Here is a 27556-nt window from a genome sequence, read left to right as displayed (position 1 = left end):
CGCCATCCCCAGTGTTACCAGAACGTCAAAGTTCGACAAGGTATTGAAAATCGAGTAACCAATCGATTACACGCTCGAACATGTTGCAATGAGTGCTGTTGCATCGAACAAGGATGGAATGTGGGATCTCTCGCTCGCACTCGCCTGGGTCGAGTCGCAACCATACCCAACCCAGTCGTACATGTTCGAAGCGAACTCGAACCAAGTTATCGACTACAAATCGACCGTAATCGACTGTCTGTGTATCTGTGAACCGTGAAATGTGCAAAACGTAGCAGAGAGTTATTTTCGAATGCGTCCGAAGAAGAAGCATCGAAAACACGGAATATAGCCGGCAAAAAATAAACCAAAGTATCGTATTTTCGATACTCGGGTGCAGTTTTTAAATAAAAATTTAAGAGCCAACAAGCTGCTTTCAATCGGCGTGCAATCGGTGCAATAAGTGCAAGACAAGTGTCGAAAAAGGAGAGAAAACAGTCGCGCAAAAAAGAAAAAAAGAAGTTGGGGCGAAAAACCAGTTATGTATTCGCGCAGCCAGTGTTTCCTTTTTGCCGAGTTTTCTTTTTATTAAATCCAAGAAATGTTAATGAAAGTGTCGTGCAATGGGGCCGAAGCGTTAATTAATCAAACCAGCAACAACAACCACTCCAAGGCGACACCGATTCTCCAGCATTATTTTAGCCAAAACCGATTTCCTGCCAAGATCTTAGGCGCTTAACTAAAAAAAATGTAAGTACGAGCCGAGTATACACACACGACTTGATAGATTGTTTTTTTTGTTTTTCTTCGCCGCCTTCGAGTGTGTGTGTGTGAGTGTGTTGTGCAAAAGGCAGGTAGAAAGAAGTCAAAAAAAGAGACTCAAGGGCAAACTGAAAATTATAGCGTGTGATTAATAAGAAAAGCTATTTTTGTGCCTTGTCTCTTTGCTAATTTTATAGAACATTTATTTTTGCACACTCTTGTGATTTTTTTTTTATGTAATTCTTTGGGAAATGCGAGTGTCCTAGTGAAAAATCGATAAATCAGCGCCGCTGCAGCTGTGTTCTCATGTCCTGCATGTGTATGCGTGGGCTGTTGTGGAGCTGCCGGGCGTCCTAATTGGGGTAGGAATCCCTCCCTCTCTCTCACTCTTTCTCTCTCTTTGAATTTCCCCCTTCTCTTCCTTCTCTACACTCATACATTCATACAAAACATCTGTGTGAGCCGCAAAACAACAAATAAGCCGCTTTTCTTTTTTTTTTTTTTTGGCGGCCCACTCTTTACTTTTTACATGCACTTTTCTCATTTATTTTCACCGAAATGCAAATAAAAGAAAATCAATAAAAGTCATCTAATGCCAAAATCAAACATGGGAACAAGTTATTAGCCCAATTTGCATACTACCGAGCATCTCTCCATCTCTCCAAGGAAAAAAGAGAAAATATCCCCCTCACCCTGATTAAAGTTAATCCATCAAATGCCTGACAATTCCCCCAACAAGATGACTCAACCACTTTTTAATGCAAACAGCTGGGCGTGTGTTTGTTTGAAATTTTATTTATTTTTTTTTTTATAAATGTTTTAGCCAACTTTTTCGCACTCTGTTTTCTGGACCCAGCCAACCAGCCATAACGAAACAGAAGCGTGGGCATTCCGATTTGGCCAAAAGTCAAGTGGCCTGGGACTTTGAGAGCTTATATTATTTAAGAGGTGCGTCATAGTTCTATTGCACTTCTTATCCTTATCTTCAGGGACAGAAAAAAAAAAAATACAAATAAATAAAACAGCAGGAACGAATTTCCCAAGATAAGCGAAGAACAACAATGTTACTTTTATTGTTTTTTTTTTTTAATTCTATGCTTTTTTTAAAAAAATTTAAAAAAAGTCTATTTATTGTAACTAACAATACAGATTAAAAATAAAGACAAAACTCATATCGATTTATTGAGAAAATGTATCATCATTGCCATAAATTTTCCCATAAAAGTGATATCATTTTTATTGTTTTCCCTAATCATATTGGCCAAGACTTCTTGGGAAATTGGGTCTGCCAAAAATTGCTATTTTTAGGCTCCATAAATCGAGTGCCTCATTGGGGGTTCTCTGCTCCGATCCGACAATCAATCAAAAGCCTGCGAATTTTTCACCTGTCGGAGTTATCAGGAGGGCGCTAGTAACATGGTTTTTTTTTCTGTTCTACCTCTATTACTATCGTTTATGACTAAATAGGCCTGTGGGGTAATGAGATTATTAATAAGTTTATGACTAAATAGTGTCTTCTTTGTATAATTACTTTCCCTTATAGCTGTTACCCACTGTAGGCCACCATGTGAGCTCATTTCTAGCCACCACTGACCTAGAATAGTCTTCCCTCTAATTCTCTTGATCCACACACTATAATTCACAATTTCGCTTCCAAAGCCTCACTTTGTAGTTTACTTATTTTAATTGTCGCATTCATTTTGGCCATTTTAGTAGCACACACACACTTACACACACACATGTGTCAGATGCCAAAGACATGACGCCATATTGCGTGTCAGAATGGTATGGTAAGAGAGAGAGAGAGGGTTAAGAAGAGGGGTGAAAGAGTAGTGGAGACCAACTAACAGCTGACACTTGACTCTCCCTGCAAAAGCAAATTGCAATTACAAATGTTTTTTACCGTTATGTTACGAGTACGCAACCGCATGTCCATACCATCCACAATACATATGTAAATTGTGTGCTACTGAGCAAGTAACTTTATTTTTTTTTTCTTCATTTTCTTTACATTTCGTTTTCCATTTCAATTAGAGAGTCGGCCAACAGATGAGAAAGCTAACGGGAAAACAAATTTTCAATTAGTTAATCAGTCGGTGGAGTCTTAACAGCTGTGGGTGTAAGTATGAGTATGAGTGTTATTTGGGGTGTTTTAGAGAAAGGGACTTAATGGGAGAATTTAGGGGTATAATTTACCGGGTAATGCTGGTTTTGCAAAATTGGCAATATTTTTTATAGTATAACATAAAAAACAACAAAAACAAAAAAAGAAATTTTTCCCTTCAATCCCTTTAATTTCCCCTTTAAAGACTTCCCAAACATTGAAAAAATAGGGAGATTTTCGATAACAAGTGTTTATCTATGATGGGCACCAATTTTTTGCTTCAATATTTTCCAAAACTTCCGAATTATCATAACCATTACGGTAGTTTTGATTTTTTCTCCATAAAAATTGTATAAAATATTTTGATTTAACTGTTCAAAAAAATAAGGCAAGCAAAAAAACCAATACCAATATTGGTTTTTTTTTTCTTTATTAATATTTTCATAAAGAATATCTCTAAAAAGTGAGAGAATATCTCTTTTTTTTAATCCATTTAACCTAACTACCCCCTAAAAACTCACTAAAAACTAGAATCAAAGAGTTCTGGTTAGGATCTGATACTTTCTTAATGATAACAAATATTTCTTCTGTTGTAATCAGTTGTTTTTTGAAGAAATGCCTGGCTAGTCCCTCTGTAATATCTCCCTAAACAAGAGATAAGCCTGGCTTAGGAGTACTTACTGTATCTGCCCTCACCTAAATTTCACACACATGTGTGTTTGGTCGGGGTGTTCCATTTATTTATTTACACTTTATGAGCCCAGTTTGTGTTTTCCACGTTCCTCGCCGGCCTCGTGTTGTTTGCTTTTGTTTGTTGCTTTTCGTTTTTCATTTTTCGTTGTTGGTCTGTTTGTGTGAAAGTGAGTCGAATGCGTTCGTTTGGAGTCTCTGATATGCTTTCCTGGGCACGAGTTCCCATTAGTAGTTTTCTGTCTTATCAGCTGGGTCTTCTGTGGGTTGTTTTGTTTTTGTGTTTTTGTGGCGTACTTTTCCATTGAACATTAATGGCTGGGGTCGGCAGCCGATTTAATTATGGAATTTATGGCTCTTTCTGTCTGCAACTAATTTTTTTTTTTTAAAGAACACTGAAAAACAGAGGGGTTGAGCGATAAAAAATAAGATAATTAGTAGAAAAAGCAACCTATTTCCTTTAATTTTTAATCCTTCAGCTGGCCAACCCAATTACCCAAATGGCACACATGCTGCAAATTAATTAAAGATACTGATACTCTACACTTGCAGCTCACAACCTCCGCCTTAATTGTCAACAGATTAGGTTCCAAACACTGGGTGTGGCCCCTCCATACCCCAACCTCCCAGCCATTTGGCCCAAACGGGTGTGAACAATTAGCCCGGGCTCAATGAGAATGTTTCGCAAAAGTGTCACGCAAGCTGAATATCAACAGAGAGAAATAATAAAGTGGGATTTCGAGGATGGCAGAGGCTCATCACGTTTCGATGGCCCCGCGATGCTAATCGTTCGGGTGGAGAGCTATTTTTGGGCACGCTTTGTTTACGTTTGGCCTGTGGCATTCGGGGTGGGCGTGTAGCTCTTTTTTGGGCCTCATTTTAAGCCATATACAATTGGCACAGTTGGCCAAAAATCCAATCCGGGAAGTTGCAACTCACTAAGAGGCGTTAATAAGAGCGTGGGTGTTGCCTGGTGGCCTGGGAATATTATCTCCATCTCTCCACTGTCCTCAATTATCAGCTGTAAGTTATGCAATAAGTGGTAGCACATCAATCAGTTCATAAATCAATCATCCTTCCAATAATTCCAAAAATGATTACCAATTAAGCCAATCAAAATGGGGGACTCAAGCGCCTAAATTAAATAAAAATTCATGTATAGTTTGTTTTTTTGATGTCTATGGCCATAAAATATGATTTATGTTGCAATCAAGCAAGGCAACTTCGGATGCAACAACCTTCGACACCTCAAACTCAAACTCAAACTCAATAATTTTGTGCAAAAAATCACGAAAATCAATTTACAAATTTGCATGCAAAAAATATGTATGATTTCAGATTGATTTTCGCGTGCAAAATTATGCAAATTAGAAAAGTCAATATGATGGGAAAAAGAGTGGAAAAAAAAAACAAAAAATTCCACTTAAAATCCAAAAAAAAAAACACAAAAAGATACTTTGGCACTCTAGCACCCTAGAGATTGAGATTTCAGATGCGCTTCGCAAAATTCACAGAGCAATTCAAACAAGTGAGTCTGCTGACGTGGCACTTATCGATTATTTTCGACTATTATGAAATAATCTTCTCAAGGGGGCTGGGGGGTTATAGGTCATTGCAGTCGTTATGAGAATGGATGCAAAAAAAGCATGGAAAGTGACACAATTTTTAGAAGAAAAATAAAATAATTCTGTTAATAAATATGAGAGTTAAGTAATCGATTAATAATCGATTGTCTGCTTAAGGGGGTTAGTTCGTTTTAGTTGTTATGGGGATGAGAGGATTTTTTTTAGAAAAAAATAAAGCGATTCTCTAAGAAAATGTACATTGTTAGTAATCGATTAATAATCGATAATATGGGGGCTAGGTGGCTAGTAAGCAATAAAATATGCATTATTATTAATCGATTTATTATCAATATGAATTTTATAAAAATCAATCATCACGGAACGTTTTTAGTTAAAAAAACTTCCTAAAATACTAATTTTTAGAAGAAAAAATAAAACAATTCTCTCAAGAAATGTGCAATCTTAGAAATCGATTAATAATCGATATGAATTTTAAAAGAATTAATCCTCAAGGTAGTTATTCAGCTTCCTAAATGACTTCCTTATGTAAGAATTAGTATTAAATATATGATTTATAATTAATCATGGATTAACAAATATTTTTACATAATTTCGTTAATCCCTTGTAAGGGCACTCCTCCCATCCGAAAACATCTCTCCGAAAACTGAACACATATTTCTTATTGTAAGAAATAAATCAGCTTACACCTAATCCAATACACCATGGCAATGTCCTCCAAATGATGTTTCGATCATCAATAAAGTTTTTTATTATTTTTATACCCTTGCAGAGGGTATTATAATTTTGGTCAAAAGTGTGCAACGCAGTGAAGGAGACATCTCCGACCCTATAAAGTATATATATTCTTGATCAGGATCACCTCCTGAGTCGATATGAGCATGTCCGTCTGTCCGTCTGTCCGTCTGTCCGTCTGTCCGTCGGTCCGTCTGTCCGTCTGTCCGTCTGTCCGTCTGTCCGTCTGTCTGTTTCTACGCAAACTAGTCTCTCAGTTTTAAAGCTATCGAGTTGAAACTTTGCACACACCCTTCTTTCCTTTGCAGGCAGTATATAAGTCGGAGCGGCCGGGATCGGTCGACTATATCCTATAGCTGCCATATAACTGATTGATCGGAAATGCCATAACTTTGGTGTTTTTTAAGTTAGAGGGTTGGGAGTTTCTACACATGTTATATTTGACCAAAATATCTTATGTACAAAATTTCGTAAGGATCGGCCGACTATATCCTATAGCTGTCATAGAACGATCGAAATTGGCATAACTTTGGTGTTTTTTAAGTTAGATAGATGGGATTTGGTACAGATTCAATTTTGGGAAAAAAAATCTGATTTGTCGAATTTCATAAGGATCGGCCAACTATATCCTATAGCTGTCATATAACTGATTGATCGGAAATGCTATAACTTCGTTGTTTTTCAAGTTAAAAGCATGGGAGTTTCAATGGATTCCTCTTTTGGCAAAATAATTCGATATGCCAAATTTCATAAGGATCGGCCGACTATATACGATCTTTTATATATCTAATAATATAAGATGCTTGGCGCCACCTAGCGGACTGCGACTCAACTGCAAGGGTATATCAACTTCGGCTCCGCCCGAAGTTAGCTTTCCTTTCTTGTTTTTTTTGTAATAAAAACCTCCCTCAATTAATCCATTTTGGCGGCACGACCCAAATGATTTCTCAGCTCTCTGGTCGATTCGATGACTTTTGGTCATTTACCTTTTTGGCGCTGCGTGAGTCCAGAACCAATCATGAGAATTATTTATAGCCAGAGTTCTGGGTCTTCTAGGCCTTGGCCAAAATAAAATAAATAATTATGAACAATATGTGATTCATCGCGTGATGTCTCTACTTTTTCTGGTTTTTCCTAAATGGCCATTTTTCCAACCCCTTTCACTCTTGGGATTTATTTTCTTTTTTGCCATATTTTGGCGTGACTTTCATTCCACTTGCCACCAGCGATTATTGGCCATGGAAATTTGTCAACTGTGTGCTTTATTTGATCATTTTATGAGCAAATACGACGGTCTGTCGCCCCCAGCGATCAGTGATCAGCGATCCACTCGTTTTATTGTACAATTGTGCTGTGCGGCTTACAACATAATTTGCCAAATGTGATTAGCAAATTATGGACATGGACATGGACGTGGACATCCATGGTTCGCTTTCAATTCAACGCTTCGTTAAACTGAAGTAAATTGAAAGCTTGCCAGCCGCAAAAGGAGTACACAGCAAAAAATAATATTTTTAATATATTTTTAGATAATTTTCATCAAAGAAACTGCTTTTAAACTCAACTATTTTCTCTATTAATAATATTTTTTTATTAAAACTCTATATTTTTTATTAAAACTAGATTTATTTTTTGACTATTTCTAACATAAACTAGCAACAATTATAGAAAATTGAAAAGTATACATACGGTTTGTGGCAATAAAAACTGTAGAGTTCATTGACTTGCTTTTGTTTTTTTGTTTTTGTTTCTAAACTGCCTTTGGGGCAAAAGAGCTTGTCTCGCTTGGCTTTTTATTACATTACTGGCATTATTTACTGGCATTAGTATAGAACCTCTACAGACCGACCGACAGATCTCGGGATCTATTATTGTCACCACTCCGAAAACCGATCTCTCGATGTCGTCATTGTTGCGTGGGTGGGTTACTGCGCTCCGCTTTGTGTGGCCTTTTCAGTTCTACGAGTCCCCCAGCCCCGAGTACTTACGTATTTTGTTTAATTAGACTGTGTAATTATTCATCGGAGTGGGTAATTTATTTTAAACCTTTTTAGCCACGTTCTATGTGAGTGTGGGTGGCTGCTTTTTATACAAATTGTAAACAAATAGAAGGCGCAGTTAGCTTGTAATGCATTTTTTTTTAGTTATGGGTTATTCAAAAAGTTCTGGACGTGTTGGAGAAATTGAAAAAAAAGTTTGGAAGTATAAATATGACATTTTAAGACTTGGAAAGTTTCTACAATGTATAAATAAGAAATAAACTTTAAAAACAAACATAAATCTTAGACCCATGACGTTAGTAATAACTGATTGATGAATTAGTGAGCATTTGTTAATTGCTTGGATTTATTTATTGGGAGAGTTTCTTAAAATCTGAGCTAATGTTAGTTGGCTTTTGACTAATGAACCTGGAAGCACTGTCTAGAAACTCTGAATTCTAAAATAAAATACTTTTTATAGAACTTTCTAGCTTTTTATTGATTTTTAATATATTGTAGTTTTTCATCGATTTTTATCGATAGGCTTTCTTTATTGTGAGTTCTCTTAAAAATCGAAGCTAATTTTATGTGATTTTAGACAAAAGAAACACCGTCGTAGAACTATCGTCACTAATTATCGTATAAATACTGACAAAAAATACTGAAATACCTATTATAAATAGTGTTTTGAGAACTCCACAACACTATAAATAGTGATTATCGATTTTAATCGATATTAAAGCTAATATTAGTTAGTTTCTGACTATTTAAATTAGAAAAACTGTCTAAAAATCTAAAAATACCAAGATTATTTATCATAAAAACAGATTAAATAACTGTTTAAAGAACTCTCTCTATCGATTTGTATCGATAAATAGTTAATTTTATATTGTTTATAGTACTATCCCTTGCTTTTTTGATCATTTGCTTGCTTTTTATTCAATGAATTAGTGATGAGTCACCTGCAATGAACTCACCCTCCGAGTTTTGGGCCAAAAGATGCGCCACCCGATGATTCAACAAAGTTCGCAACAAGCAGCCAGACATCTGCTTCAAATAAGCTCAGCTTTCATTTGTTAAATTGATGAAAACTTGGCTCAAGTATGGAAATTATTCGCTGGCATATCAAACAACATTTTTTGCGCAATTAAAATAAATGTAGTGGCAGTGGCATTTATTATTATGATAGTGAGTGTTTACTATTTATTTTTTCTTGCTTGCTTTCCATACCTTAACTTTGCGCAATAAAAGTTTATTAACATTTTGCACATTTGCCTAGCAAACAACAAAAATAAAAACAACAATAATAGTAATAGTAATAATAGGCAACGGTAGACGACCGCAAGAGTTGCTTTGGTTAGCTGTTTGGATTTATGTACGTAACGGTACTTGAGCATGTTCGGTGTTGAATAATGATGCAAAAAAATTAGAAAAAAAATGAAAGAAAAAGGCAGAGATTAGCAAATGAGCTCCAGACTCGGCTTCTGTATGCAAATCTCAATGCCCCCCTCTGACCACGCCCACCACCGGCCACTGTCAGTTGCAGTTACGTGTTGGTTTCCTAGTTCGTTCATATGTATTATTCTCTAGTCTGGTTAGAGAAAAGCATGTAAAACATGAATTAAAGGAAAAGAAAAGTCAAATTACAGAAACTCCTAATGAGCGGAGTTATCGGGGCATCGCAGTTCAGACTACCGACTGTTTTTCTCCCATCTCTAATCACAAACAATGGAAAAGTTACAGAAGTTGGAGAGTTGGGGGCCAGTGTGGCCTAATCTCACTCCCTTTTCTATCTAGAGAGAGCGTTGGCCCCACTATCAGTGTTCTAAAAGTTCTTAGGCTAAGTGCAGAGAGAGAAAATAAAGAGAAGAGTTAGTTAATGAATTTTATTATAATTCTTTAATAAATATATATAAAATTTATTAAATTATATTTCTTACAAAAACAATTTTTTAATTTAATTATCTTTTCTCACTTTATTGCCTAACCATCTTTTTCCTCTCAGTGTACTCTCGAAATCCGAACAGCAGCAGCTACAGATACTGCAGATACTGTATCTGTATCTGTATAACAATAGCTATTCAGAGTTTGGATCCGCTCTCTAACTGCCACTAACTGACACTGCGCTCTAATAATTATTTATAATAATTACTTTTTTGTGGCCCGCTGTTTTGGACATTAGCACAGCTTTTTACGAGTATTCTTTCATTTATTTTTTTCTTCTAATATTTGTTGCTGTTTATTTTCGTCTATCTTTTGCGGTCTCTATCTGGTTTAATTAATCTTTTTGTGGCCGCTGCCAAAAAAAACGTTTTCTAAAGCGATCGAAATCGAGCGCTGACCTTGAGTATTTCTTTTTTTTTTTTTCGATTTTATAATGCCAATATTTTGACAGACGATGGTTGGGGCTTCGAAATGCATTCATTTTCTTTGACCGAGACGGGGATCGGTATTTTGAAAATCGTAAATTATTTTCTGGCGGCGGCACGCACTTTTGCACTAGCCTGAAAAAATATATTTATTTTTTTTTGGCACGCACATGCTCAGAAATGGCCCCTCAGCAGAGCCATTATATGGCACCAGTACACATCTCACTTGTCGACGATCCTGACATTAAATTTTTTTTGCAGCCAACAATGTCAGAAATGATGCAGTTTTGTGGAAAAAAGGGAACTACTTTATAAAGATACCTTCTATACACTATAATATATAATTATTTATATTAATATATCATATATTTTTATATAATAATAAAATAATAACAAAGCCCGTGTATTCTGACTAAATTGTGGTTAAAAATAATTACTTTATCATTACAAAATTACTAAAATAAGATGACAAATCTAAAGATATGACTAAATCTTAAAGATTTCTATTTGAGATGACAAATCTCATTACAAATCCCCATTATCCGAACAAAGAAAGGGCATCTCTTCAGCATCTTGCACTTCTCTTGCAGTATTTTTGGCCACCTTTGCGGCTGTGGCATCTTTTTTGCTGCTTTGTCGCCTCGAGGTCATAAATATTTCGTTTTTCGTTTTGAAAATAAAAATTCACATTTGCAAAATAAACTTTTTGTGAGACTCTTTGTTCGTGGAATTGTCTTTCAGGCTAAAAATTTGCATATCAACAGAAGAGTCTCTCCTTCAGTAGAGTTTCTTCGGCATAGAGTCTGAAATGAAGACACTACGCGACATGTGTGTATGCTCATAAAGCCATACAATAGTTTTGTAATAGACCTGGAATGGAAATTTGTGGTGAAAATTGAAAATCATACGGACCAAATGGTTGCCAAGTTGCGTGGAAATGCTATTAAATTGTGATTTATGAAAGAATGCGTTGGTTTTTGTTCTCTTACAATATTTTAGCCACCGACTGGCTGTGCTGCTGTTGGCCTGATATTTTGTGTAATCGGCGAGCATTGAACTCTTGCCTTTTGTTTATATCAGAAGGCCTACGAAAGTGAGGCAGGTTATTGTTCTTTTATCACAAATTTTGAGAGAGAATATTTTAAGAAGAAATTAATTATATTTTCTTCAAGAAACTCCCTTTAGTTTCTGATATCTAACTTTCTGATAATTTACAACTTTGATTTATATTTTAACTTTGACTTTCCCAGCCACTTTATCACTAAAACATGCCAAAAATATTTACGATCTAAACACTTTTTGTAATCTTTTGTTAAATATTTCTTTACCCATCACCAGTTTATGTGATATTTGATATTATTTTTTACTCAGAGATTAAAAATGTCTGGCTGTTTGTTTACTGCCTTTTTTTTGTTTACTATTTGTTGGCGGCACTGTGCTTTATTTTTTTTCCTGATCATAAAAAAAAGTAATAATTTGCATAAAATTTCACACGCCGGCCCCCCACTCACACACTCTCTCTCACACACTCACTCTCCCTGCATATGCTGGAAATGCACTGACTGCGTTCTCTCTCTCTCCCCTACTAACTCACTCACTGATTAGCTGGGGCTCTCCTCTCCCACTTGAGCGGCCCCAGTGGGGAGCTGCTCTCTTGCTTGCGCCATCTCTTTCCGCCTTGTGGTTGTTGGGGCTCAGAACGGGTGGCTCGTTTTCATTGTATTTTCTGCTCTGCCCGCGTGCGTTACAGGTTCGACGCTGCTTCGCCGCCAGCCGCCGCCGCCGCTCCGACTCGCTATAAAATAATATAAAACCGTAAATTAATTTTTTTGTTCATAAAAGTAAAAAAAAAAAACCATTCATTTATAATCTTTGTTTTGTGATTTGTGCCACGCTTTCTTGCCCCGCTCTCACTCCGACTCTTCTTTCTTGATTTTTGGCACACGGGAAATAATTTTTAGAGACTAGAATATATTTTGTGATGATGCCAACAATATATATTCAATAAACAATAATTTAATAACAAAAAATAAATATGCAAATAACAAGTTATAAATGATATAAAAATAAATATATATTTAATGATATTTTTCAGTGCAGTGGGAGAAGAGGAGACAAAGCAAATTTGATTAGGAGCTATCAAAATTGTATTTCTTTCGGTTCGACGTGTCGGCATTTAATCAGCAATTCATTTCGGTGTTCTCAATAATTGGCCAAAACTTTCAAGGCTTTTCAAACAAACAGTTCCGCTTACTTGCCTTTTGAGGTAATAACTGCCAAAAAGCAGAAAAGATCTTGAAAAATATTACAAGTATTGATCTGAACATAAAAGTGCTAATAAACAATGTGTATGCAAATCCGTAGGCTCCTCTGTAAGTTTCCCATGGCGTGGGTCGAAGCGTGTAAACAGATTCCATTCGATTCGGTCGGATCTATAAAACAAATGCCAATACAATCGAACATCATACACTCATACTCACATTCCATCATCATCCAATCCAATCCAATCCAATACATATGCGACCGTAAAAAATCAAACAGCTGTGCTAGCTGTTTTCACAGTTGGCTTGGCTTTGGTTCCGACTTTAGGCCCGACTTGGTCTCTTGACGGATCTGTTGACTGGTCTCGATTTTCGGTTCGATTTGGTTGCTTTTTTTTTCGGCACGGTCTCGTTTCATTTGATTTCAAGGGCCCCACATTTTGACGCCTGATTGAGTTACAAATGGCGCCCAACAACCGGTCATAAATCAAAAGTTTTTTATTGAAAAAATTATTCAAAGTGTGTGCCAAGTACAGGTGGACTTGGTTGGGTTTAAATCAAAAAGTCTATACATTCAAAAGGATAAAAGGACATTTTGAGGCATGCCTATGTTGATAATGGCGCCCAACGTGGGGCTTTGTTGGCTTTAACTTTAAATGTTTTGCTTTAAATAACGCATTTTGAAGAAGCTTCACTGTCTCTACAACAAAAATAAGTAATAAAGTAAATACTTTTAGTTCCAACCATATGACTACCCATGACTATAATATACAATATTACATAGTTGTCGGCCTCTTTGCACTCTGCGTGATCTTTAATTATGAATAAAGCGCAGCCGCGTGGAATACTCGCACAATTACTGGTACTGGCACTGGTATGGGAATCATTTGCATGTTGTCGCGGGATTCATTTCATTTAACTTCCTTGGGCTTCAAAAGGTCAAGCTTAAGTCAATGCCACAAGTCAGGCCTGCAGGCTAATTAGCGCTGCACTGGCGGCGAGGCGCCACTAACTATACTGTGTACACTGTAATTGCATTTTATTTGTATTTTAATTACCATTCAGCCGGTCTCTGTCTTTTTCCGGCCTGATCGACGACGTCAAGACGTCAAGAGAAGGCAACCTCACCGTTCGCAGATGCTAATTTAAATTTTTGATTTATTATCACGTTTGCTGGCTGGTTGCAGTCTTTTTTCGAAGTCAGGGTCAAGTCACTGCTCCACTCCCCCTCTTGAAGTTGTTATTTTGTAATGAGTTGGCTTTCAGCTAAGAGTTTGGCTATCAGCTATTGATAGAGATCACTGTTTGGCATGCAAGGTCCTTAGAGATGCACTGAGAATGTTCTTAGTCTACAAGTTTTATAAAAAGTTTAGAAGAAGGCTAATAGTTGTGCTGTACAGAGTTGACTATCCTAATGTCCTATAGCTCTTTTAAGCATAATATTTAGATAAATTTTAAATATTTTTCCCCTGTGCAGAGGGCTAAGTGGGGCGGCATCTAAATCACTGCCATTACTGACCTCGCAACCGCCTTTCGGAGCTTTTGTTGTTGCCTTTTTGGCCTGGCTAAGTGCAGTAAGTCGCCGAGTGTTGAATGAAGACCCACATAGCAGTGCTCACTCACCCACCCACCCAACCATCTAGTTGAAGGTTGGTGGCGGCCAGTGGTGGTCAGACAACGCCTCATTTCGGTTTGTTGGTTTCTGGGCCGCAGACGAAAGTGAATTCTAGTTTCTACTTCCACTTCTAGCCAGCCACTAGCACGCAAGCCGCACTGGCACTGCCACTGGCACTGGCATGTGTTTTATTTTGATTTTTATTGTGTTTCAGTTCACCGCCAAACGATTGTCCATCCATGGCGCACACATAATTGCCACAAAACACTAGACAGACTTGGCTTGGCTTTCTAGAGATGATGGCGTGACGAGCGGTAATCCTTCCAAGGCAAACACCTTGAGGTTTATGGCACTTTTCCAGCAAGGCCTTTTTCCAACAGCTATGAGGTGTAGGGATAATGGATAGTTAGTTGATAGTTAACTTCGATTAAAGGCCTCATAAATCAGACAATAGTAGGGGAATGTGTGTCATAAAGTATTATTCGATATATTTGATTTCAAATTAATGTTTTTTGAAAACAAAACCTTACCTTTCTCTCGGCTTGGGTTTCTGATTAAGCTTAAAAGCGTTTTTTATTGTCTCGATTGTCTTATTGGCTTTGGATTATAATATTTCGAAAGCACGATTAATATTTGTGATGCCATCTCTAGACACTCGCCGCAGGCTCATCATTTAACTCGACAATTTGCCTGGCAATTTGTGAGTGTTATTGGCTTCATGACCGGGGCGGAGGAGGAGATCTCCAAGCTACAAGCTTCCATCTACAAGCTCCATCATTTTGCAAACTCATCGCTATCTATCTATATAATCCCGCCCCACTTCAGGCCCGCCCAACAAATCGTTTCTTTCCTCCTATAACAGGCCATTATGATTATTATTTCTCTTTTTTGTTCGCCTGGCTATTATTTTTTATATACATTTTCTATCAAAGAGCCAACTGGCAATACAATGTAGCAGCTTTTATAAACTTATCGTATGTCACTTGTCTCGTATCTGTGGAGCTGTGGGACCTCCTCTCCAATCCACTCGAGTGCCGGGGACTGGTTTCGGGTGGTTGGGACTCAAGCCATTGACATTCACAGCACACTCTTCCAGTCGCTTTTGTTTTCAATAGAATGGAATTAAAAACAAAAAAGAATAGTTTATTGGAGAAAAAGTTACTTAACAAAAATGGAATCTTGAACTACGTAGGTTTCAGGCAATTATAATCTTCCAAGTCCGAGTTGATCCTCATTGGACCTTTCGTTTGTGAGTGATGGTAGTCTCCCGGATATCCTCGCAGGGATGATCCTTGTCGCCCCAGCCCCAAACGGGATGGGAGCCGTCGCCCGTTCGCATCACCCGCTTCTGCACCAGCTCCGGGGACACGCTCTTCAAGTCGTAGGCCCATCCTATCCGGGCGAAAAAGTTGATGAACCCAGTGGTTAGGTCGTTGGAATACGCCCCCAGCTCGGCGCTCTTGTAGTCCCACGGGAAGACGTGGTGGTAGTTGTGGTAGCCCTCGCCGTACCTCAGCCAGATGAGGAACGACTCGTCCGTGGGACTAATTGACTTGTCGTAGGACCTCTTGCCGAACACGTGGGCGGAGCTGTTCAGCAGCCAGATCAGGTTCAGGGTCACGCACCATCGGAGCAGGGCCACTATGTGCCAGGAGCACTTGAGGGACTCGCCCCACAAGTACATGGGCAGGACGGTGGGCAGGATGAAGCACAGCAGTGGCATCAGTATTAGATAGTACTTCTTCTGGAACATGACCACCGGATCTCGTTCCAAATCGGAGAGATCGATCTGCTTGCCCTTGGCCAACACCTCTGGATGCTTCTTGCAGCATAACCACCCGATATGTGAGAAGAACCATCCCCGCTGCGAATTGTACGGATCTGCGTCCGTTTCGGTAAACTTGTGATGCACTCGGTGATCTCGGGCCCAGATATAGACCGCGTCCTGGAAGGCTATTGTGTTCAAGAACATGAAGATGAGTTTCAGCGGCAGATTGGCCTTGAAGGTCCGGTGCGACCACAGGCGATGTGCTCCTCCGGAAATGCCCAAACCGCTGATCGTACCAACCACTAGGAATGCCGCGGTGGTGCGCCAGTCGGCCTCCGTAAAAATAAGCCACACCCCGTACAGCGAGGATACGTGCAGGATAATGAAGAGGACTATGTTGAGCCATACTAGCTGCAGTTTGCTGCCATCCGTGGTCTTCAGCTGGGATAGGTCCTTCTTCAAGCCGCCGTCCTGCGTCTCCGCATCCGACTCGTAGAGCACGCCGGTCGTTTCGTTACTATTTGGAGGCATTCTTGGTCAGGTTTAGGAATGGCACTGCCTTGCCACTGCCTTGCCTCACGGCTCGTTTATAAAGACCACTTCAGAATAGTTAATTGGTAATTTAGATCGCGGCCTTGCCATTACCTCTTCACCCGAAAATGGGCTACTTCTAAGGTATGCGCATAAAATTAGTGACTTTTCGCATTTCTATACATTTCCTATTTATTCTGTAATTCATGTTGTGTCCCAGAGGCTCGACTATGTCATCACTTTCGTTTCAGAAACATGTTTCAAATTAAATCCGACACTTCCATCCAAGTACTGCCCACACTTCCTCATCAAGACAAGTGTTGGCTTTTTCTTTGTTTTATTTTCAATTTCCAAAGCCCCTCTATACATATTTTTTTTTTTATTTTTTATTAATACTTGGATCGTCATCAAAAACGTCGTCATCGTCAAGTTGTTGCGTCCATATTTGGTATCGGATTCAAATCAGTCTCTCGATCGACAGTTTATATCTTGTTTGGACTGGGTCTGTCTAGTGGCTGGTCGTTCTAAGCCTTGGGGCACTAAGAATTACTCATGCACGGCCTCTGTTTGGTATCTGCCCCCGATAAATGGGCTTTATTAACACAAATATGTGTCTACTTTGTTTATGGGGTGGATCGTATAAAGAAATATGAGCACTGAGCACTGGGCGCCCAGTTATGTCAGGTTCAATGAGCATCGAGGTGGGCGTTTCTCGATAAATTACAATAGAACTTAAGAATCACAAAGGCATACCAAAGATATCAGAAATTTAGATATACAAGGGCTTAGTATTATGGAGCTTACTAATAAAAAATGTATAATTCTGAAGTTTTTATTACAAAAATAAAAGATAGTTTCGATCTTTTGTCATAAAAACTAAACTTTAAGAGCCATTATCCATTTAATTACATGAATTTCGTGAGGAATATTAACCAAATTATCATTTGCCTTATAAAGAAGTTTAATGGATGAAATAAAAAATATAAAAAAATATCAAAAACATAAAAAAAAGTCATACCTGCTCACAGAACGTGCAATTATCGAGTTACAAGTGCATTTATTTTTTATTTTTCCGTTTTCCTTTTGGCTGATTATTGGGGCTGGAGTGTCTTGGCTGTTACTGTTCGTGCAGTGAGCCATAAATTACATAATTGCAGTACGTTTATCTGTTGGATATTGCAACTGTTTTGTCGCGATACACACTCGTATCTCTGATCTGTGGCCTTTGTTCGGGTTTCGGTTTAAGCCCGGCCACCTCCACCTCCCAGGCGGTTGAACGAACTCTCAGTTAATGTCTTTGTTTCGGCCAAGATAGTTTATCTATGTATCTTCAAGATAGGATCTACAGAGAAGTGTAACAGCAACAGGCCGCCTAGAGATCGATCTTTGTCTGACGATTGATTTATTCCAAGTCTCTTTGTTTTTCAGACAGTCTCGGACTGTCATTGCACACGATTTGCATGATTAGCCACTCGACAGAGTATGGAGCTTATTAATTTTCATGTTCAGCGATTTGTTAAGCCGTTGCGCCTTTGTATGCAAATTCAATCGAAGAATATAGCAAAACAAATGTTATAAACAAATAAATTGCAATTCCGTGTTTACAATTAGACTTAAAAATAAATGGTATTTGTATATATTATAGTCTTTAAAAGCCTTTTTTTGTTTGAGGAATAGTTTGTTTATAGATAGGTACTTCTATTCTTAAAGAAACTATTATTGAAACAATCACGACCTTCCAATGACAATAAAAAAAGTGTGAAACCCGCAAGAATTCCCGGGAAATTATGGAAAATCACTTTGTGAAAGTGAAAATTGGAGCCTCTCTCTCTCTTTAGCTTTAAACCCTTATAATTCCCTTCTAAAAACTGTCAAAATCATGTTCCTAAATAAGTAGTATTACTTAGACTATATATTATAGCCTTCAAAAGACTTCTTTTTTTAGATACAGTTTCTTTATAGAACTATCTCTGTATTATTCGAGAGGTAGGACGTTCCAATAACAAAAAAAGTGAAACCCGGATAAATTCCCGTAGAATTAGCGAAAATCACTTTGTGAAAGTCAAAATTAGAATTCTATTCAACATTTCCTTAAAAAAAGTTTAAGAATCATGTTCCTAAATAAATATTATTTGAATACATTATAGTCTTTCAAAGTTTATGCTTGTTTTTGGAATAGATTCTATATTTTGAGATTTAAGATGTCCTGAAATTCCCGGGATATCATACAAAATCCCTTTGTGAAAGTGAAAACCAGAGCCTGCCTGCTTGGATGCCTACGAATACCCAACATTCCTTGATAAAAAGTGTCAGAACCATGTTGTTTGATTTCCCATAAATATAAATATATCCTTACCTCTTTTTATTAACTCTCGGCGAACTGAGCAAATATTTATTCGATAAATATCTTGTAAGTAAATTTATTGTTTACGGGCAGGTTCGACTTTAAAAAAGCGAGAAGTCAAGGTGATGTTTTTAAGCAAACTGTGCAAACAGAGAAAGCCTTTAGAGGTTGCTGCTTTATTTTTTATTTTTTAGTTGACTAATTCCACTTACCCTCGGCATATTCTCATGTCCTCGTATTGAGTTTCAAACGAAGCGCCCTGCCTGCCGGCCAGTTGCCAGTTGCCAGTTTGCATTCACTTGCTTCCGAGATAACAAATTGCAATTGAAATTGAAATTCTATATGTTTGCTTTGAATGGAAAAGGAAGCACCAGCACTAGCACTGTCGAGGGTCAAGCCTTTGTCATTTTAGACTGCGGTTTGTGGGTGGTTGGGGTGGTTCAGGTGGTTTAGGTGGCTGGGTGGTTGTGTCACTTAAAGGCGTTAGAATATCTGGAAGCCAAGGCTTGACGTCAGCTGGGATGTTTGCTTTTCAATAAACACAAATTGTTTAATCAGTCAGAGCCACAGACAAGACACAATCCGTTGGGTTTTTTAATAAAAAAGCTTCTAGAAAAGTGCCTTTTAATTCTTAATTTAATTTTAATTTTATTTGTGTGAAGTTCTTGAATCACTGCCAAAACAAAAGTCTTCCATCAAAAGTGACTGACATTTCTCATTAATTTTCATTTCCGGTTTGGATGCGTCAACAAGTTGCTTAATGAGTCTTTAATTTTTTTTTAATAATTGCCAGCAGTTATAAAATGTTATTTTGCATTTAAAGATACTACAATTGCAGTATATATATTTTTTTTATAGTGTTGTTTTTTTATACCGTGTGAAGTAATTTATTTTTTCTTTGTTTTTTTTTTCTTGTTGCAGTTTAATTGTGCAACAACAACAACAATAGCAAAGGCAGCGAAGTCTCAACAATTGGCACAATTGGCGATAAATCAGCAGCAACAACAGCAGCAGCAGCAGCCGAAGCAGCAACATCAGCAGCAGCAGCAGCATGCATCCGTGGTGTGAACTTTAGCAGACGCAGCAGAAAAACACAAACAAACAAACGAAAATAGCGGTGCATAAAAGAAAAAAAAAGGGAAAACGAATAAATCTACGAACAACGAAGTGCGAGTAAGATAGTCGCTCTTATTAGCATTGCAAGACACTCGGGAGAGTAAAAGTGCAGCAGGTTGACCAGAGAAAGAAGGAGAGAGAGTGATAAGAAGCAGTTAACTTAAGAGAGCTAATCAACGGAAGAAAGTGGGAGAGTGATAAGCTGTCAACTCAAGAGAGAGACAGAGTGGGAGTTCTGTGGGCAGAGCATCTCACAAGTTAAGTGGGAGCTTGAGAAAACGAGCTCAAGAGAGGGGACAACCGGAAGAAGGGGCAGGCCACTTGAGTATCGATTCCCAGCCAGGTTCCAGAGTTGCCAACACCGTTGATTGACGTGCAGCGGGCGGGGATCGGGGCTTTCAGCATGTGGCCCTAGACCAAAGCAACAAAAACGAAAGAAACAACAATAAAAAGTGCAAGAGGAGGGAGAGAGAGAGGGAGGAGAACCACTTGGCATTCAGGCAGCGAAGCATAACCAGGCGGTTCGGTTAGACCGGAAAAGCGTCGATGAGTTGAGTTTCCTCCGCTCCTCTACCAGGAATCCCCACCACCACCCAGTCCCAAGCTAACCCCGTCCACAATGGATGCATCACCCATGTCACCGGAGCAGGCTCCGGCTTTAAGTACCGGAAGGTCATTGGACCAGCAGGTGGACGCCAGTTCACCGAACCACTCGAACTACTCGAATCTCACGAACAGCACCAGCGGCAGCAGTGCCAGCAGTCCCGCCTGTTCCTCCTCCTCCTCGTCTTCCACATCCTCGGCGCCGCAATACAGCGAGGACATACGGCGAGGAGCAGTGGCAGTGCCAGTGCCCGCTCATCCTCAAAATGGATCCAATGGTTCTACCAAAACATGTGAACTGGATGTGGGCGAGGAGGAGCGGGATACCTTCTCCCCCGTTTCCAGCCCAGACTGCAACGGAGCTGCCGCCTCGGTGGACGTCCTGCCCTCCGCGAGTGGCTCGGTGGACAATAAGATCTATGAGAGAGGCAGTGCACCCTTCAAGCCGCCGTCAAAGGAGGAGAAACAGCGTCAGAACGAGGAGATCGTTTGCATGGAAACTTCGACAGTGTCCACGGAAACTGGATCCTGGGAGTCTATGTATCCAGCAGCAGCGCCGGTAGCCGTTGCCGACGAGGAGGAGATCGAGGAACCGATATCTACGTCAGTCTTCAAGGGCATCACCGCCAGCTGCTTGCTCCGGGACCTCGAGAAGCGGGACCAGCCCTTGTCCACCTCCGGGACGAGTGCCTGCTTCATAGACGCCTCGTCCCTGCGGGATGAGGACGAGGTGCTGTCCTTCCCCAGCCTAGACGGCCACGCTCAAGAGGAGGAGACTGAGGAGGCGGCTGCCGAGAAGGATGAGGAAGAGGAGGATCCAGAGCCATCGCCCACTCAGCAGTTGGAACAGTTCCATAAGGCCTTTGCCCGGTGCAAAGGCGGGAGACTCAGTCAGGAGAGGGAGGAGGAGGAGCAGAAGGATGCGGAGAGGGAGCAGGATCAGGAGAGAGTGCCGGAGGACGATCCAGTGGCCGAGCGTCCGGCTGCCATGCCCGTGCCCTACAGCTTCCAGCACAATGCCCAGCATTTCAGTGTCCATCCCCTGGGCAGCAGCCCCAAGTTCACCCACCACATCCACCAGCACCACCACCAACAGCAGCAGCAGCAGCAGCACCACCCCGATCTCAGCTACACCACGGACTACTCCTCGAGCAGCCCGGCACCCAGTCTAGCCTACCAAGGAGCATCTGCCTCCGCATCCACGCCCCACAACTCCATGGTTCATATTGAGCCGGCCTCCGCGGGAAGCAACAACTCCTCCATCCACAGGGACTACACGCTATCTTCCTCGTTGTCGCACCACCGGGACTCTGGGGCATACTGCAGTGACGCCACCGACTCGCCGCTACCTCTGCCCCGCACCCCCAAGAGGAGTTCCAAGTTCGACGAAGCGAATCCCATTGTGTCCGGCGGAGCGTCCATTGAAGACTTCCGGGAGAAGCAGTGCGAGAGCCCGAGCATCAAGCGCCGCACGGACACCTGTCCGATTGTTTCTGGGGGATTTGTGTCCCTGGACTTCGCGCCCACTCGTCCCCTGGCCGACGAAGACGACGACGAGGATCTCGGCGAGGATGCCGAGATAGCTGGGGTGGAGCTGAGGGTCAAGACGGGCATGCCGAGGAAGCCAGTCAGCGGCATTGCCTCCTGGGTGGTGGACATGAGCGACTGCCGGCCGGAGAGGCGGAGGAGCACCAGCAGCACCACTTCTAGCTTCCGGGAGCGCTCCGACTCTAACAGCTCGCACAAGAGCGGCTGTGGCTTCTACGTTTCGTTGGATGACATGGACAGGAAACCATCCCAGGAGCAGCAAGCCAAGACCGCCGCAGCCTCGCAAGCGACTCCTTCGCAGCTCAGCAAGTCCTACACAGCGCCCAAGTCGGCTGGATTCTTTGTGGACATCTCCGGAAGCAACGGAAAGGAGGAGGAGCAGCAGGAGGTGGCCCAGACCAAGGAGGAACCCAAGCCGGAACCCAAGAACATTTTCAGCATGTTCATAGACATTGGAGATCAGAAGACGCCCCGTTCCAACGGACGCAAGGAGCCGCTCAGCCTGGCCCAGAGGCTCTCCAGCTCCCTGAGCTCATCGGCCGGCCGGAGAGGTGACACGGAGGTCATGAAGTCCAGCGCCAGTTCCACGGAGACATTAATGGCCAAGAGTGCCAATCAAAAGGAGCTGGGAGCAGGCTCCTCGGGGGCAGGTGCTGGCGAAAGCAAGTCCCTGGACTACAGATGCAATCTGGAGCCTCCACTCACGGTGGCTGCACTGCGTCGCCTGTCGCAGCAACAGCGCCAGCAGAGCGATCCCTCGAAGCGGCACAGCTGGGGCAGCAACGGTCCTGCCGAGCTGGCCAATGGATCGGGAAAGGCCGCGGGAGTCGGCAACGACTGCAAGAGGTCCATCAGCCTGACGGCGAACGGAGTGAATGGATCGGACTCGGGAGCGGGCCTGATGAGCATCATAGACAAGCTGCCGATCATCTCGAAGGCGTCCTCCCTCTCCATCGACAGCTCCATCTCGCCGTACGACGACTACAGCGGCTCGAATCCGGGCCTGAGCAGTGCCTCCGAGGAGGAGCAGGCCCAAGTCCAGGGCAGGATCAAGAAGCGGCGGCGGGATGTCCAACTGAACGAGACCTACGACAAGAGCAGCCTGGCCTCGGTCACCGAGGGAGTACTCTCCAAGGATCTGTCGCCGGCCTCCAACACGGACACGGATGATCTCACCTTCCAGCAGGACGAGCAGCTGGCCAAGGAGCAGGCGGAGCTGATGCCCCAAGTGCCGCTCCAGCTCAGCAGCAGCTCCAATCGTACCAGTAGCGTCATGGAGACCATCATCGAAGCCAAGGAGACTGCGTCGCCCAAGAAACAGGTCACTCTCAGCAACGGACACACCATGGAGTCGCTGCACGCCACCATCGAGAAGCAGAAGCAGCTGCTGGAGACGGTCAACGAGCACGGAGAGCAGCCAGGTGGTCAGCAACAGCATCCGCCGCCTTCGCAGATCCCCTCCAGCTTCGTGAAGCTCTCGGACATGGACAAGCCCGTGAAGCACGATCTTCAGTCGCCGGATTCGATGAGCAAGAGCGTCGGAAATAATCACCGGAGCTCACAGCTGGGTCAGCGTCTATACCGGGAGGACAACCACCGGGGAGCACGGCCTCACTCCTGGGCCATGACCCGGTCCACCGGCAACACGCTGCAGAACTTCACCAACTCGGTGGACAACATTCGGAGTCTCTCGCGGCTCTTTCCCAACTTCTCCAAGGAGTTCTCCAACTCCCTGCCCAACGACATGACCCTGGAGCAGGGCCAGCATCAGCCGGCTGGCCAGCAGGTGGACTACATCCAGACCGATCTCAGCGCCGACTCCAGTCTGGCCTCCAGCTTCAGTCGCTCCGGAATGGATGAGTCGTCGCTGAGCTGTCGGCAACCGCGGCGTCTGGGAGAGGACTTGCTCAAGATGTTCCTGCAGGAGATCGCCACTGACATGCTGGTGGAGGTCCATGGCCGCCGTATTCGCGCCCACAAGTGCATCCTGCGCTCCCGGTGCCAGTACTTTGCCGCCATGCTGGCGGGCCACGGCGCCCAGAGTGTGGTGTCGCTGCAGGGCTACTCCTATGCCGCGGTGCACTTTGCCCTGTGCCACATCTATTCCGGTGCCTCGCATCCTCCGGACGGCATCAGTCTGATGGAGCTGGCCGCCCTCGCCGATCTCCTGGGCCTGGAGGGCCTCAAGGAGGTCACCTCGCATGCCCTGAAGACCAACTACTGCCACAACTTCCACAAGCCCTGCTCCGGCTGCACGGATGGCATTCTGCAGGTCCTTCCCGTGGCACTGAACCACGCCCTGGACGATCTCTACAGGAAGTGCCTCCGGTGGACGTGTCGCCACTACCTGAAGGTCTGGCCCACGAGGCAGTTCGCCCAGTTACCGCCGGATATTTTGGGAAGATGCCGTCAGCAGATCGTGGCCTATTTGGTAAGTACTCCACAGAACGGATCTGGAGAGGATTAATCCAAAAATTCTGACTTGCAGACCTCGGAGACGGTGCTGGACACAGTGCTCGACTGCGACCACCTGTTGGCCCAGCTATCGGCCTACCGTTGGGGCCACGTCTGCGAGCAGCTGGTGCGGGACATCCTGGACGCCGCCTACGCCTATGTGGGTGACCACTTCGCCAGTCTAATCGCCAGCGACGCCTTCCTCTCGCTGGGACACGACCGCAGCCGGCACATCCCGCGCCTGGAGACACTTCTGCTGCACACCGCCGCCGAACTGACTCCGGAGCAGGCGTGCAGGAGCTACCAGCGGGTGACCCGCCTGAACACCGTTCTGCAGGCCAAGATCATCCAGATGCCGGCCAGCTTGGGCCAGTCGGAGCTGGCGCGCGAACTGCAGGGCCTGCAGGAGGAGCAGCTGGACTGGCAGCCGGAATACATTCGACTGGTGGGTGCTCTGGTCTATGCCGTGGAGCAGTGCCTCATCCGGCAGTGCTCCCGGGCCATGCGGGTGACCGCCTGGCAGCGCATGGACCTGGAGCTGCGCAAAAAGATCCAGACTCTGGCCCGGCTCACGGAACCGCTGGACATGAAGCGACAGAACGGCAAGCCGGTGGGCAAGGCCTTCTCCTTCGGCGGGAGCACTCGTAGCCAGGATCTGGTGCAGATCAAGCTGGCCATCCAGGCGCAGACGAAGCGCGCCCAGGCCCTGGAGACGCAGCAATACAAGGCCACCCAGACCCAGGAGGCGGCCAATCACGTCCAGACGACGGAGCGGGGCGTTCAGGCCAATCATGAGCCCAGGGAGAGTAAGTTTTGGGGATCTGTTTTTAGAAATGGGATGTCCACCAAGTATTCAACTTAAATATTAATGAAATAATTTAATTTTCTTGACAGTTAAGTTATTTTTTCATGAAACTAATTGATTTAAGGGGAACAGATTTAAAAATATAAAAACTTTAAGGCCTTAGATCCAATAGGTTCTAGTGTTTCTGCTTGGAACTTCCAACTGAAATGGAACTTGCTGGGAAAATTCATAATTTTAAATTAAAATTGGCCTGTTTGACAATTCAAATAGATTCTGCTTCCTTTGGTTTAAGATTTGGTTGGCATCCCAGATAACTATTCCTTAATAATTATTTTTAAAATTAAAAAAACTAAAAACCACCCTCTTCCTCCCTCAGATAAACTCCTCAAGTCCAACTCCCGGGCCTATGTTCCTCACCGGGCCAGTTCCCAGGTGGCTTCGGAGCGGAATAGCCTGAATCTGCATCGTCGCACACAATCGGAGGCTCCGCCAGTCACCTACAAGAAGCAGGCTTCAGTGTCAGCCGCCGTGACTGCCAGTGACACCAAGAAGGAGGCTCCTGGCAAGGCGCCAGCCAAATTGGGTGAAGTTCGAGCTCGTTATCTGGAACCACGGAAGCCAAGAGCTGCTGCCGCCACAAATGGCGGACCAGTGCGGAGTGCCACCAGCTCCAGTGTGCCAGCCAATGGAGGCAGGAAGGCGCCGGCCAAGAACCTGCACATCTCCTCCAGCGACAGCTCACGGAACTCGAGTCCAGCTGCGCGAAGAGTCCAGAATGGAACGCGGCTGGGCAACAAGTCGAGCAATCTCTCCATGGACAGCTTGGCAAAGAGTGGCTCCCGAGGGCCACAGGACCGGTACTCGTCCGACCAGAACTCGCTGGCGGAGAGCATGAAGAGCTCGGTGATCACCAACAAAACGGTCTCGCACGAATCGCTCTCGGGCAGCTCCAAGCTGGCCAGGGTGCAGCAATTGAACGGCCACGCCAAAGGAGTTCCGGTTGGCAAGATCAAGGGCACCCAGAGAGGATCCACGGTGGGCAACAAGTCTACCCGCCAGCTGAAGCAGCAACACAATGCGGTGGCATCGAACGGATCCAGTCCTAGCTCCGTGCACACAACCAAGTCGGCCACCAGTCGCCTCTCCTCGGTCAGCAGCACATTCTCGACGCGTGAGCTCTTCAAGCAGCGATCCATTTCAGTGCCGGCGGGGGAGAAGGAAGCCCCGCCGACCAAAGGACGACACAGCTTCTTGTCGGCCAAGTCGCGGGAGATTCTGGCCAAGAGAGCGGAGAAGAACAAGCTCCAACAGCAGCAGCAGAAGCAGACCCAGGAGGATCAAGTGCAGTTGCGCTCCTCCGCCGGCCCCTTGCGCTCGTCCTCACATTCCGCGGTCACCAGCATGCTTCAGCAGCACAATCTGCGCAACAGCCTGCCCTCCAACATTCCCACCCGTCGCCCCAATACGCTGCACCTGAAGAAGACCACCGCGGTGACCAATGGCACTGCCAAAAATGCCACCACGAACGGGCTAACGAATGGCTCCTACAAGGCCGCCCAGGCGGTTAAACAGAAGCTGGATCTGCTCATCGATGCCCAGATGGTGGAGGCTGGGGCGGCTGTGGAGCGAGTGGAGTCCAAGCTGGAGCGCTCGAGCACCTTCTGCAAGGACAGCGCCGATCTGGACATCGGAGAACTGCAGATTGTGGAGTAGGAAGGTCAGAAGAGGTGGGTGGCATTACTTTTCATGCAAAGCAAGAACCATGACTGATTCAGAGCACTTTCAGGTCGTATCGAATATGGCCCGAGATGACCCGGAATCCAGAACCGTACACGTCCCATAAGGCAACACTAGTCAATAATGTAGCATGCGGCCGGCAGCCGTTGCAGCTGGCGCATGAAACCATTCAACAATAACGATAATAACGAAAGTGTTATTACCGAAACGGACAACCGCGATTATTAAAATACGTTATAACTTATAACAATATACACCCCAGAAGAGAGTCCGATGCCCAAATCCAAATCCAACACCGAAATGGACACAAGTTATTGCCGTTTAACCTAACCCCACTCCGGAAATATAATTATAATAGCTTATTGCAAACGGGATGGCAGCGAGCGATGGACTGGAAGGCAAAACTGAGACGAGGAAAAAATATGAAAAATGGAAAAAAGTATTTGGTGATATTATTTAGAGTGCGCTTTATGTTTACGTTAAATGCTAAGCGAGCGAGGGAGTGCTTATATGTAACCTACAATCTACAACCTACAACCTACAACCCAAAACCGGAAACCCAAACTGTCTAC

The 27556-nt window shown here is 43.3% G+C and overlaps 2 protein-coding genes across 5 annotated transcripts; one reads left to right on the top strand and one right to left on the bottom strand.

Moving 5' to 3' along the window:
• The first annotated feature begins 218 nt into the window (after nucleotides 1-218).
• On the top strand, nucleotides 219-27154 carry LOC6493291. Of its 4 annotated transcripts, none has more exons than XM_014908825.3 (5): nucleotides 219-729; nucleotides 19643-24419; nucleotides 24477-25248; nucleotides 25624-26974; nucleotides 27034-27154. In XM_014908825.3, the coding sequence occupies exons 2-4, from the start codon at nucleotides 20457-20459 to the stop codon at nucleotides 26958-26960; spliced, it is 6072 nt and encodes a 2023-aa protein (XP_014764311.1). In that variant the 5' UTR covers nucleotides 219-729; nucleotides 19643-20456; the 3' UTR covers nucleotides 26961-26974; nucleotides 27034-27154. The 4 variants fall into 4 exon arrangements, with proteins under 4 accessions (XP_014764311.1, XP_044570547.1, XP_044570546.1 ...); XM_044714612.1 differs by lacking the exon at nucleotides 219-729 and adding an exon at nucleotides 11894-12017; XM_044714611.1 differs by lacking the exon at nucleotides 219-729 and adding an exon at nucleotides 12072-12468.
• Nucleotides 15175-16605, bottom strand: LOC6506662 (acyl-CoA Delta-9 desaturase). The gene has a single exon (XM_001957420.4). The coding sequence runs from the start codon at nucleotides 16375-16377 to the stop codon at nucleotides 15310-15312; it is 1068 nt and encodes a 355-aa protein (XP_001957456.1). The 5' UTR covers nucleotides 16378-16605; the 3' UTR covers nucleotides 15175-15309.
• Nucleotides 27155-27556: the final 402 nt, after the last annotated feature.

Source organism: Drosophila ananassae, chromosome 2R, assembly GCF_017639315.1.
Source record: "Drosophila ananassae strain 14024-0371.13 chromosome 2R, ASM1763931v2, whole genome shotgun sequence".
Taxonomy (NCBI): Eukaryota; Metazoa; Arthropoda; class Insecta; order Diptera; family Drosophilidae; genus Drosophila; species Drosophila ananassae.
The sequence above is the reverse complement of the archived record's forward strand: the minus strand, read 5'-3'. Positions and strand labels throughout refer to the sequence as shown.